Below are 12,897 nucleotides of genomic sequence, written 5' to 3'. Positions count from 1 at the left end.
TTCAGGAGATGGAACATCGGCTGCACTGGGTTGGGCATTGCAGAGGCACAGAGGTTTGAGGACAGGTCTGTTTATTTAACTCAGCACCACCAAGCTGTCATTCCTTTATGTCATTCCTCCCCTTCTTGTCCGCTCTGGCAACACTGCCTCACTCCTTCTGGTATATCGGGAGAAGCAGCTCACGCATCTGATCATGGTCCAGGGGTACCTCAACTGCACAACAAAATGGTCACCCCCTCACACACCTCGCCACATGGCTGCCATACCCATCACAGCACCAGGAGGATGGTGCAGATAGGCTGACAGCAAGGGCATGGTCCCTCCTTCCCCCCTCATCCACTCTATGGGAACTGTTGAGTCCTGGCCTGAATCACTGATTGAGCACCTGGGGAAAGGACATGGTCAGCCCTGGGAGCACAGGTGAAGGCAATTCAGCTGTGCAATCAGAAGGGGTGTAGCCTGGCTGCACCTCTCTCAGACCTCATTTAAGGGCTGACTGCCCCTGGGGAAGGATCACTTTCTGGAGATCTCTTCTTGGTGGAGCTTTCCCTTGCAAATTTCTGGAACCTTCTGGTATGGGTAAGTAATCTTTTTCCCTTCCTTTATAGCACCTTTCTATCATGCTAATCCTTCTATCATCACACCTCTGGTGAAACACCTTTCCCTATCCTATTGATCTGTGAAATTACTACACACTCACAGGCATCAGCAGCATCAATGGTGCCTAGCAGGGCAGGAGCTGGTGGGTGGAGGTTGGATGGCTCCATGCTACGTAGGAGCTTGGTGCCACCCAGCAGAGGGTTGTCAAAAGACTCGAATGTCACAGAGCCTTCAGCCTCCATGTAGAGCAGGATGGACTCCATCAGCAGCAGCTCATTGGTCTTCTTCTCCACCAGACCTGAGTGGGAAGGAGCATGGTGTCCATGAGTGTTCCCTAGCAAGGTTTCCCTCAGGTGGTTCCATCAGATAGGCGTTCTCCTTAGGGACCAGGTCCCAGGGCTGGGCCAAGAGCCTAGATAGGGCCTTGGGATGTACACATTAGTCAGGTTGTGTGAAATCCGACATCCTAAATTCATGTTCCTAGAGGGCATGACAGGTCAGGAACCATAACCCACCTAAATACTGCATCAGATTCAGGTCTGTGATCTGCCCATTGTCGCCAAGCTGCTCCCTGATCTTCGTAGCATCACAGTTGTTCTCTTTGAACAGGACCTCAATGGCAGATTTGAGCTGGCCAAGGACTTTGTTGCTTTCTTTGCATCTGTCTTCATAGTCATTGGCTGCCTCAGTGTTCTGACTGAGCTGTTCCTATCAGCAAAGGTTCTGAGAAAGGTCACAACTGCCCTCTGCTCTTTCCTCCCATCCCAGTGAAGGCCATTTCCAGTTTAGAAACTGGAAACATGAGGGGTTGTGGGGTGAAAAAACAAATCTATGAAGGAGAACTCACAATCTTCATGGATGGGCCCTGGGCAGCCTGAGCTGGTTGAGGGCAGCCAGCACACAGCAGGGGTGGGGCTGGGGGATTTAAGGTCCCTTCCAACCCCACTATTCTATAACTCTATGATAGATCAGCATCCACTACCTTTTCAGGTGGACACCTCAGCCATCCTACCTCTAACTCCTTCAGGACATGATGGCTGCTGCTCTCTGTGTTCTCTTGGTCAGTCGTGAAGAGAGTGATTTCATTCTGTGCAAACAGAAGCACATGGAGGGGACACTGGCTACCTGTCCAACAGAAGTGCACAGCAGAGCCCAGGGACCATGCCCTGGCAGCAGGGGCACCCCAGCTGACCCCCTTGGGGACCACTCCTCAACAGGCAGCATTTCTTCTTCCAGCCAGCTCTGCACAGAGCCGAGGCAGCTCTTAAAGTCTCCTGGGGCTCCTTCTTGTGCAATACTTTTGCTGGAAACACGGTGGCAGCATTGGGACACTTTTAGCTTCGAACCAAGCGCCTTTCTGCATCTGGGATTTGTATTTTTGGCCGCCCTTTGCTTTCATCTAAGATGGGCTGTAAGCCAGGCCCTGGTGTAGGCAACAATGCTGGGCACGTGGAGGAGGAAAAAAACAACCCCAACCTGTTGTGTTTTCTGCAGAAGGTATGGAAAGCCTGGGAGCAGGGCTGCAACAGACCTGGACGTTCTTGATCTTCTGCTGCAGCTTCTCCATCTCACTGTTCAGCTCTGAGGCATAGCTGAAGTAGGCAAAGTTCTTCCCCTCCTTTTCAATGAAGCCATTCACAAGCTGGTCTATGTTTCTGTTCTCTGCCAGCTCCAGCAGTCGCCTGTAAGTCACCTCCCGGCTCTCAAAGCTCTCCCCTTGACTCCGCTTCAGCCTTTCAGCTGCCTTCAAGGCTAAAGGGGAAGACAGAGAGGTATGACTGAGCCACGTGCATCTCTGCTGGCAGAGCCTCTGCCCATGGATGGGGAGATGGGGAGCTTGGATCAGAACAAGTTCAGTACTGCCTAGAGATCAGGCAAGGAGGCCACAGTCTGCATGGGAATGGGCAAACACAGCAGGACTTAAGGAGCCATAGGTACACATAGGAAACACTTCCCTGCTTTCCCCTTCCCTCCTTCTGCACCAAGGCCACTCCAAGATAAAGTGTTCCTAGCCCCAGACTGTGCCTTTGGGCTGCAGTGCTCCACACTGCTGCAAGCAGCCTCCTTGCTGACTCTGCAGACTCCTGTTTTGCAGTCACTGCTGCCGGTGATTTCTTGTATGAGATACCTTCCTTTTTTATGGCTTGTTCCTCCATTTCAGAGCGATCAGTATATTTGGTAAGCACAAAGATTTTCAGCTTGTTCTCCTGATCACGAATCCGTTCCCGCTCCTGCATCTCAATGTTAAACTGAGCAGTGTTTTGTTTGCGCCTTTCATTCATGGCTGAAATCCTTGCTAGATACTCTGTCCTGCACACAGAGAGTTGCATCATGCAGAGGTGGAAAGAAGTGCTGGTAGAAGGATTTGTATTCTTGTAGCCAGGCTATAAAGGACCAGAGCTGACCTCTGCTCCAAGTTCTTATGTATGATCAGGTGGGACTCAGAGCAGAGACAGCTCCATGGGGTGAATTGCCCCATCCTGAGTAATAAATATCTGGGATAGGTGGAATAAGTGACACCCTGGAAGTACCAGCATCTTTGGGGACCAGGCATCCAACCCTTAGATAGCACCCAGCCCTAGGTGGAAGCAGTGAATCCTCTATTGGTTTCTCTTATACATTGACAGCAATCACTGAAATTGCCCTCAGTGCTGTACTGCTGAAGACTCAGGGAGCCACGTACCGCTGTTTTTGTGCCTGTGTGGTCTGCTGTATGGCAGTGTCCATCCTCTTTTTCTGCTGGGCCAGGTGCTTATAGAGCTTTGAGTAGAAGTTGTCCAAAATGGCTTTCTGAAATCGAAGGTTTTCAATCTCTTCTTGGAGCTTATTATTGTTGGTCAGGGTGGTATCAAAACGCACAGTGACCTGGGGAGAGGGAAGAAAAAGTGCTCTGGATGGTACATAATCCCTGCTGAAAGACATTGACCAGGGCCAGGACAAACAGAGAAAGAGATGGCATATAGGACCTGCCCTGTTCTCATTGCAAATCATGTGTGGTGCCAGTGAGCCAGGCTGATCATAACAGCAATCTGATGTTGGCATTGTCCAAGGTAAAGTGGCTCTGGGCAGCTCAGTTTTATCACTAAACAGGTGCAGACCTTCAGGCTTCTTGGCACAGAACAAGTGCTGCATTTGGGTCACCAAGCTTGAAGGAGCTTTTGAAGTACTCTGGGAGCAGTGAGGCCAGGGGACAAGCTGAGTCCTTTGTGCAGCTTGCAAGAACCAAATGCACTGCACTGTTGCCCTTAGTACTAATCAAAAAGCATTTTGTACTGGCTGCAGTTTGGCCCCAAAAACTCTGTGCAACGTTTGCTTACGTTGTTCAGATGCAACTCCAGTTTCTCAGTCTGCTTTTGCAGCCATTTACCGCAGTTTGCTTGCCTCACTTTCTTTGTTATCACTTCTTCCCTCTCAACCTTCTTTTGTAGCTGTAGGATCTGCACAGAGAGAATTAAATATATATAATCTCCACCCCTACATTCTGGACTTCTGTCAGAACATAGCTGCCAGTCTGCTCTGCTATACCATGCTGAGCCAGGGAGTTGTTCAGATGCTCTCACCTCATTGTCCAGCTCAGACAGCAGGGTTTTTCTGTCTCTAATCAGACAATTATACTGATCCTTGGTGTGCAGAAGGTATTTCAGCTCCATGCAGATTCTGTGATCTTGAATCATATTTCTCAAGGACCCGACCCTGCCCAGCGTTAATGCTACGTCTTTATGTTCTTCCTTCAGTGACTGGATTTCTTTTCTGCAGAGGTAGGATGACAAATGACATGAAGCTCATCCCTCCTGCAGGGCTGGGGTAGGTCCTTGTCCCACCCCACTGCTGAGGTCCTCAAGAGGTTTTGGCATGGAGAGACTTTCCAAGCCCGTGGAGCCCAGTGAAGCTGTACTTACTCCTGAGTTTTCATTTGTTGCCTCAAGTTGGCACCAGAAGATTTTCTCCTATCCACAGCAATCTGGAGCTGTTTCTGCAGCCTGTAGAACTCCATCTGAGCCTGTCTTTCTGTCACAGGGAAGTCTGAGATTGTGTGCAGCGAACTGGACTCTCTCAGCTGCTGCGGAAAGGGTGAGTTTGGTCACTTTGGAAAGCACAAGCAGTGGTTTATTTGGACTCAGTTAAAGCCACCTCCACCTTCAGTTTTTTAATACCCAGCTACTCATCACAACCCCCAGCCCTTCACTGCCACCTAAGATACCCACCAGCACCCCAAATGCTAAGTCAAGCAAACAAGCTGTGAGTTCTCCCTGTGGCCACATCATGGGGCAAGGTCTTGGCCTCAGCCAATGCCAATAACTGATGTACTGGCTTCCCCCAGCATCTAAATCTCAGAGTATGGCCCCCTGCCTGATGCAGAGGATGGGGTAAGCCCCCACAGTCACCCAGCCTCTTGCTGAGAGGTAGAGGCAGGAAATCTGGCCCTGTCCAGATCACACCATAGAATTTAGCTCTGTAGGTTGAGTCCTGCCTCCGCTGACAAGTCCAGGCTGGAATATTGCTTCAGTTTTTACCTTTGAGCCCTTCATTTTTCCTGTTTAACTTCACCGTTTGCTCTGCTGAGACCTTGGGAAGAGAGGAGGAATCCTTCCTGGGGACCACCTGTTTTCAAAGGGGAGAGATGAAATCTGGTGACAGGGTTGGGGTGGTGCTGGCACACAGGTCAAGGCTGCACCATCCTGCCTGGCCCCAAGCACCCGCTTGCATGCTTGGCACATAAAGTATCTGCCACAGATGGCCGCATGATGAATAAAAGGAGAGCATTTGTTGTGATGTCATCACAACATCTCCTCTCACCGAGTTTATAAGTAGGGGGAGAACAGATGGTTCCAGCTCTTCCATCCTGCTTGGTACCTGGGTTTCCATAGAAATCCCAGCAAGGCCAGGCCCCCTCATGCCAGCAGGAAGAGCCCCAGGGGAGTGCACTGGGATAACTATGTGGGCATTGCTTCCATAGGGAGTGTTTCACCCCATGTGGCTGCAGCTGGGGAGGGCACAAAGGCTGATCTTGAAGCCTGCAGCCCCCAGCATCAATGGGTATCTCCCTGTCCCCCTGATACTGATGTCATTGCTTACCTTGCAGCAGGGTGCTGCTGCTCCTCTCTGGCAAGGCAACAGGGCTGTTGTTTTCTCAAGGATAATCCTGTTTCCAGTGGGAAGTGTGGGAAGGCTGAGACCCAGAATGGAGCAGGGATGACCGACGGTTTATCCTAGGCCTCCTGGAACCTGGTCCTGGGCATCACCAAACAGCCGTTGGGCTAGTTGCCATGGCAGCAACTCTGCACCACAACATGGATTTGGACCATATGGGAACCAAAACAGGGTTTATGATTTGGAAACCTCCCCTGGAAATATCCCTGTAGCCTGTGCTGGGACATCTTCCTGGCGGTGTGTGCATAGCAGTTATAAACACCTCATGGTACTCATTCCTATTTCTGTCTGCAGACTTTGATTCTATCCTGAGATCCCCAGAGGAAGGAGCGGAAGGTAATGTTGGAGGTTGCAGCGTAATGCTGGGTCCTGCAGTCCTGGAATAGCTCACTCAGCTCTGGGATGAGGATGAGCAAAGGCCATCTGCATCACACTTTGCACAGCTGCATCCATGTGGATAGTTCAAGGCAACAAGCAAAATCCCCAGGTGGCTCATGACTCTTGAGACTGTGCCTCCCTATTGCCCTGGAGACTTTGAGCTAAAAAGCCAACCACAGAATTCCTGGCTACTTCCAGATAGGATCTGTGGATGCATTTAATTGGAAATGACTTCCATGGAAGAGAGCAGCTTGTGGCTGGTTTCCCTAGGCTCAGACTAGTCCAGCCTCAAAACACACCCCATATCATCCATCTTTGTGCTCATCCTGCATGGACCAATTGTTCAGCTGTGAACAAGTGAGTACATTAAATTATTGAGGAGGAATCTGATTTGGTAGAGTCTGTGTCTGTCACACTCATTGTAGAAGCATTTATTTTACTAAAGGGAACTGTTTTCACCCAAACAATGCTCTGCTGTCAGACCACTTTGAATGAGTGTGGCTTCATTGTTTGATGGACCTTTGGCTGGGGCTGAGCAGAATGGCAATCAGAGCAGGATGGGATCATCTCTAACAAACGAATCCAATAATCTTCTAGAAGAAATAGGGGAAAAAAAGTAAGTTTTGGTGCAATCTTCACTTTAACCCGCCTTCCCTGACTCAGTAGACACATTTAGCACTGACTGACATGGAGAAATTATTTCTTCAGCTGAAGATTTGGGGTCTAATTAAAACTGCTTGAACTATTCTAAGGGCTGTATTCTGAGCTGTGCAGCCAGTGTAAATCCTCCCCAACTTCAGCAATATTTACACAGGCTTCTTTATTTCACCTGGGCCATTTGAAAAGCAGCTGCAGGAACAACCAGACCAAGAAGGGTCTCATCTGACCCCACTTGTGAGCATCCCCCAAATGTCAATGAAAATCTCCGGGGTAAGCTGGAGAATCAGGCCCACATTTCCATGCAAATGTAATATATTCATATTACTTAGTCCCTATTTATAACAAATCCAGAACTTAATTCTACTTAACCCGTCTTCGGTGTTTGACACATGAAATCGGTGAGTCAGAGGGCTATAAATGGAACTGTCACAACTTTCTCTTCCCCCCCCCCCCCCCCTCCTCTAAAAGCATGGATTAAATCATAGCCAAACTCCCATCAGCTCCAGCAGCACCACTGGGAGGACTGGGAAGATGCTGGTGAAAAGCAGCGATTGGGAACTGTCAGCTGGGGACAAAACCAGACAGAACGGGCTCTGAATTCAGTCACATGTGGTGCATCATTGCCAAACAATCACTGGCACAGGCTGCCCAGGGAAGTGGTGGAGTCACCGTCCTTGGAGGTGTTCAAGGTATTATTTCAGCATCTAAAAAACAGCACAAACATCTGATTTATTTTCCTTACTTAACACTCAAAACAGAAAAAAAACAAGAGCCAAATATGGCAGGCACTCTAAAAGTGCTCTTTTCATGCTGATAGTTTACAGTGTGAAAATAACGAGTGCATCTCCATCATTAGAGATGACAAAACAGTGCAGTGGCTTTCACCTCTCAGGAGGTTTCTCCAGGCTGCAATGGCAGCAGGATGGGATGGAGATGTCTCTGCATGGGCATATGACTCCAGATTTGAAGGGTAATTGCTGTTAAGCGAGGGGAGAGCTGGCTGCTGCCTGCACAGCTGGAATTGCTCATCACTCCAAGGAAACAGTCATCATCATTTCCTGCAGATGGGTTTTTTCTGAATTGCTGACATCGAGTGAAATGTGGCTTCCAGCAGCGAATTGGCTCCTTTGTGCCACTACTTAGTGTGTTGTTTTTTTTAAGGGTTGTTATAGGGTTGCTTTCCCTGAGACTTGACTTTGGGAAAGCAAAACTCTACTGCAGGTTTAGCCCCTTGGCAAAGCCCAATTTGCTCCCTCATCTCTTCTGGCTTACTGATATCTCTGTTTGCAGCGGGTTCATCATGCTGAATTACTGCTCCAAGGCTGCAAGGGGGAAATGTGGAATTGAAACAGCTGTGGACACACTGCCAGAGCCTGCTCTGTCTGAAAGCAATGAAAGGCCTCCAAAAATTTCACTGGTTTAAGTCAAACCTGCATCACACTGAACTGTTTCAGGGGGTTGCAGCCATTTTACAACCCAACACCAAAGCGTGAGGCAGCCTTTCTCAGGGATGGAACGCGTAGCATAGTAGCCCTGAAACTCTGCAGTAGAAGATCTATTTCCAATTAATCATTGCTGATTGCTGTCCCGTGCAGTGTTTGCGGTAAGGACTAAGAACACCTCATTAGTTGAGCACGCTCAGGAAGCGGCTCTGGGCAACTCAGAATTTGTCTATGTGACATCACCCAGGGAAACTAGTTTGAAATAACATTTAAAGGCAATTAATTAAACTGCTGTATGATTGTTCTGCACCATCTGCACACAGTTTATCTTATTTCACTTTTCCTTCCCAAATTAAATGAAGGCCACTTCATTGCTGACTATGGTATGGGCATGGGAGGAAATAGTCCTGGGGGCACCAAGGGGTGCAGGACAGACAGAGGACATGCTTGGAGGATCTGCACTCAGCTCCTGACTCTCCCAGTGCTTTTATGGACAGAACCAGACCTCTGTGAGCTCTTTCGGTGTCCCTGATTATGGATTAATGCAGAAGTGCAGGGACTCTGGGCAGTCCTAATGGCAACGTCAGCATGGGGAAAGAGGCTGTGTATGTGCACTGACTCTACTTCTGACTCAATGATATTAAATCTCTTGTAAGCAGGGACAAGGTAGTAAGTGCACAGTGCAGATTTAGGACATGTCTCCCAGTAATTATTCGCTCCTGGCCCTTCCATTTTTTTTCTGAGCAGTCTCAGAGTGGTGCATGCCGAGAATAGTCACTTTCCCATCCTTCCTCTGGCTCCTCAGCCCTTCCCTGAAGCAGGAACAGATTGCTCTGAACACGCTGGTCCCTTTGCCATTTGTACAAGCTGGCTGGTTTTGCTGTTTATTGCCATTCACTCAGCAATGATCTTTTACAAGCTTGAAGTCATTGGCTGTCTCCTCTCTGCTGCTCTACGCCCTGTGCTGAACATCCAAGGCATTATAAGGGACACCGTGTTGGTAACAGACAGTTGTTACTCAAGAGTTCAATTAAATGAAAGCTTTAAAAAGAAAATCTTGAGGTTTCAGGTTGTATATTTCTTTTCACAGTTCAAATCTGGAGTGACCCCCAAGGAAATGTAGAGGTGACACTTACCAAAGCAGAGTAATGGTGATTCCTGCAGGGTGCTGTGCTCTGAGTTAGCACACATTGATGGGATGAGTGCAATGCAAGCTGCATGGCTTGGAGCTGGGTTGGAAAACAGCATGTTTGCTATTCTACTGCTTCATGGCAGATCTTGTCCAACTTCATCAAACATAAGAACCCCAACCTGTTATTCATAGAATCATAGAATGATGAAGGCTGGAAAAGACCATTAGGGTCACCAAGTCCAACCCCAACCCACCTCACCACGCTGACCAACCACGTCCCTCAGTGCCATATCTCCGCTGTTCTTGAACATCCCCAGGGACTGTGACCCTACCACCTCCATGGGCAGCCTGTGCATTTACACCCTTTTGGAGAAGAATTTTTTTCTAATATTCACACTTGCTTCTTCACCTCTGCACTTTCACATCCCCCAAAGCCCCAGTGTGATCCATGTTCGCATTTTATTGCCATGCTCCAGACCCAAGGAGGTGCTGATCTCTTGCTGCTGGGTCAGGAGCTGCCCTCTCTTTTGCTGGGCTTGGGGTGTTGTGCCAGTTCTTGTGTAGAACCAGGAGGGACCAGAATTTATTCCTGTTTCTGCTCAGAAGGAGCAAGATGAGTCTGCTTGGCTCCTGGTGTTTCACAGGTACCAGACACAGGAGGGAGCATCCTTCCAGCACAGTGGGAGCACACAGAGACACAGCCCAGTGTCACCGTCACCACTGGGGCAGGAGGAGCCATCCAACCACCCACACTCCAACATTAAGCTGACTGTGTGGGAGCAGATAGCTCTGCTCAGAGCTAACGAGGGGGTGACATTCCTCAAGGAAAATGAAACAGCTCAGCCTGATGAAACTTCGCTCTCTGGGATTTTTTGGTTAGGAACAGTGGCTGGAATTTTCCTCTTGGTGACGCTGACACAAGCTGTTCTCCTTTAGGGTGGGAGGGAATCTGGCCTGCTGATATTCTATGGCAAGCTTAGATAGGGATAATGATAGGCTTCTATAGTTTCTTAGGTCACTTTGTGAACATGAATTAATCTTGACAACACAACTGCAAGGAAATGGGGGTTTTATTTTGCCTGGTTTGCAGTCAGGTACACTGAGACACGGGACATAAACATGAAGCAAGAGAAAGCAGGTGACAGAGGCTGAGAGTGAGCCCTGGCCCCAGAATCCTTCTCCCTTCCCCACCGTGCTGCTGAGCAGTCCTTCCCACACAACGCATTCAATAGCATCATTTCGTACCAGCCCAAAATGTAACTTGGTTTTATATTTAGCTGCTGGGTTCTGTAAAGGGACGTTATATAACAGCCCTCAAGTGTGGCATTTTATAATTCACCAGCTCCGCTTGCGCTGCTTCTAGAAACCCGCCTGTGCTCCCTGGCTCTGTGCTGAGTCCTCTCCCTCCTCTCTCTGTGCTGGAAAGGTATTTCACCCAGCACTCACTGGCAGAGGTGAGACCACATGATGTGCCATCTCTCCAGCAATTAGTGAGTTTCCAGCTCCATTTCCATTGCCAAATTTTTTTGTTCCTGCACAGTAAAGGAAGGAAGCAGCTGGATGCATCCTTGCTGGTGGAAATTCCTTTTTGGGTTGCAAAATAGCCCAGTGGGCTCTGAAATACCCAGGGGGAGAATGAGAGCATCTCTACAAAGCATCCTGCCTATCCCTATAGAAAAAGCAGTGTCCCCAAAGCTGTGTGTGGTGACCACCTTCTGGACAGGGGAGCATCTCCCTATAAATACCAGCTCAGGAATCTGCATCCTGGTGGACTCACATGGGCGAGTATTGAAGGGCTGTGACACCAGGGAAAGGCACAGCATGGCACAAATTTCCACATCGGAACTGGGGCTTTGTGCTCCAGGCAGGAGAAATCCAACCCTAAGGCTGCACAGTACCTGATGCTCAGCGCTGCTGACAGCCTGTCTGCTCCCCTCTGGATCTTCCACCCCAGTCCTGTGCCTTGGGAATGTCCCCCGTTGTCACACACGCTCATCCCTGCACACATCCCCTTTTTCTGGCTGTCAGTGAGTTAAACACAGACCTGCTGGAGGGAAATCCCAGGGTCATACACCCAGCCACACACTTTTCCAATGCATTATTTCATATTTCAAATAAATGGGAGCATACTCAAGCTTTGCTTTAGTCTGCAGTGCCAGAGAAAATTCCCAAAAACTCCAGATTTGGAGCTGAGAATGCTATTTTACTTAAAATACATCTCCAGCCCATTTGGGTGCATGAGTACCTCCAGCCTGGGAGGTTACATTTCAGTCACATTGCCGAATGTCATCATCAAACAAGTGAAACAGAAGAGCATTCATTAATCACACGCTTAATGGCACAGCATTTAAAGCCTGTGCTTGAAAGGAGCTGGCTGCAGCCTCGTGTTCCTGCTGCACCCAAGGGACACCCCACAGCCTGAATGGCCCTTCCATTAAAAGCAGAGAATGTGTGTGAGATGGGCCACATTAATGAGAACAAACAAACTAGGGGAGGAGAGATACAGGAGTGTTTCTTGTCCATGGACCTATGTAAAACCTCCTTGCTGCTGAGCATGCCACCTATGTGCCAAATCCCAGCTGTAAAGGGAGAAAAGTTCAGCTGGAAAACACAGCTTACCTTTGAACAAAAGAATAGGGAGCTGCTATGTTCCAGCTGAAACCTTTCCAAAGAGCCAGGTGGGACTTTTTCTATAAATATCTAAATAAAACTGTACCGTTTCTTTCTGGGAAAAAAAAAAAAAAAAGGGGGGAAAAAAAAGGGAAAAAAAAGAAAGCTCTGGCATCTATCCCATGCTGAGAAAGATGTTCAACTGAAGCTGCACAAAAGGCGGTCAGTCTCACCAGCACTTCTATTGCCTCTAGAAAGCCTGACGCATGGATTTCAACCCAAAGATGATCATCAGCTGCCTGGTCCCTAAGGCTCTCTGTCAACCTACATGCTACCAGGAGCACAACAGCCAAGAACATAGAATCATTAAGGTTGGAAAAGACCTTTAAGATCATCAAATCTAATCATCAACCCATCACCACCTGCCCATGTTGCATTGAGGAAGGGGCAGTGTAGGGTATGGGTGCATGGATCTCAGCTGACCCCACAAGGTTTCTCCACCTCTGGGGGTTCTGCACCTTCTCCAAGTGCTCATGGTTCATACTGGGAAGATACACACAGGGAGCATCCCATACCACACAGTATAAAACACGAAGGGAAAGAATGGGAAAATTGAGCTCCTGAAGAGCAGAGGCTGGAACAACAGTGGCAGATTTCCAAGGCTCCTCTTTCTCTGCAGATTAATTTTTCTGATTTGGGTCTCGCTGCTCCATGACCTTTGTCTGTATGGAAGCATTTGCCATCCTGCGAGCTGCAAGGTCTTCCTTCTCCTTCCTGCTGTGCTGAGCCCACAGCCCCTCACCAAAGTGTGCCTGGGCTCTGCCCAGCTCAGCGTGCCCATGCTGTGAAGGTCCCTGATGTTCCTTGTGTTATCCAGGGCCACTCAGGGCTACCTACTACAAGGGTGCAATGAGGCTATGGCTC

At 48.8% G+C, this 12,897-nt stretch overlaps 1 protein-coding gene across 1 annotated transcript; it reads right to left on the bottom strand.

The window, feature by feature from the left end:
• Positions 1 to 97: 97 nt before the first annotated feature.
• CCDC63 (coiled-coil domain containing 63) lies at positions 98 to 5,202 on the bottom strand. The gene is given in 11 exon segments (XM_015878487.3): positions 98 to 213; positions 701 to 898; positions 1,116 to 1,308; positions 1,613 to 1,687; positions 2,132 to 2,352; positions 2,729 to 2,910; positions 3,284 to 3,465; positions 3,918 to 4,037; positions 4,161 to 4,350; positions 4,500 to 4,660; positions 5,115 to 5,202. Coding segments are annotated over 11 exon segments (1,653 nt in total). The 5' UTR covers positions 5,130 to 5,202.
• Positions 5,203 to 12,897: the final 7,695 nt, after the last annotated feature.

This window comes from Coturnix japonica, chromosome 9, assembly GCF_054131305.1.
Source record: "Coturnix japonica strain WE chromosome 9, WE-NBRP24, whole genome shotgun sequence".
NCBI lineage: Eukaryota > Metazoa > Chordata > Aves > Galliformes > Phasianidae > Coturnix > Coturnix japonica.
The sequence above is the reverse complement of the archived record's forward strand: the minus strand, read 5'-3'. Positions and strand labels throughout refer to the sequence as shown.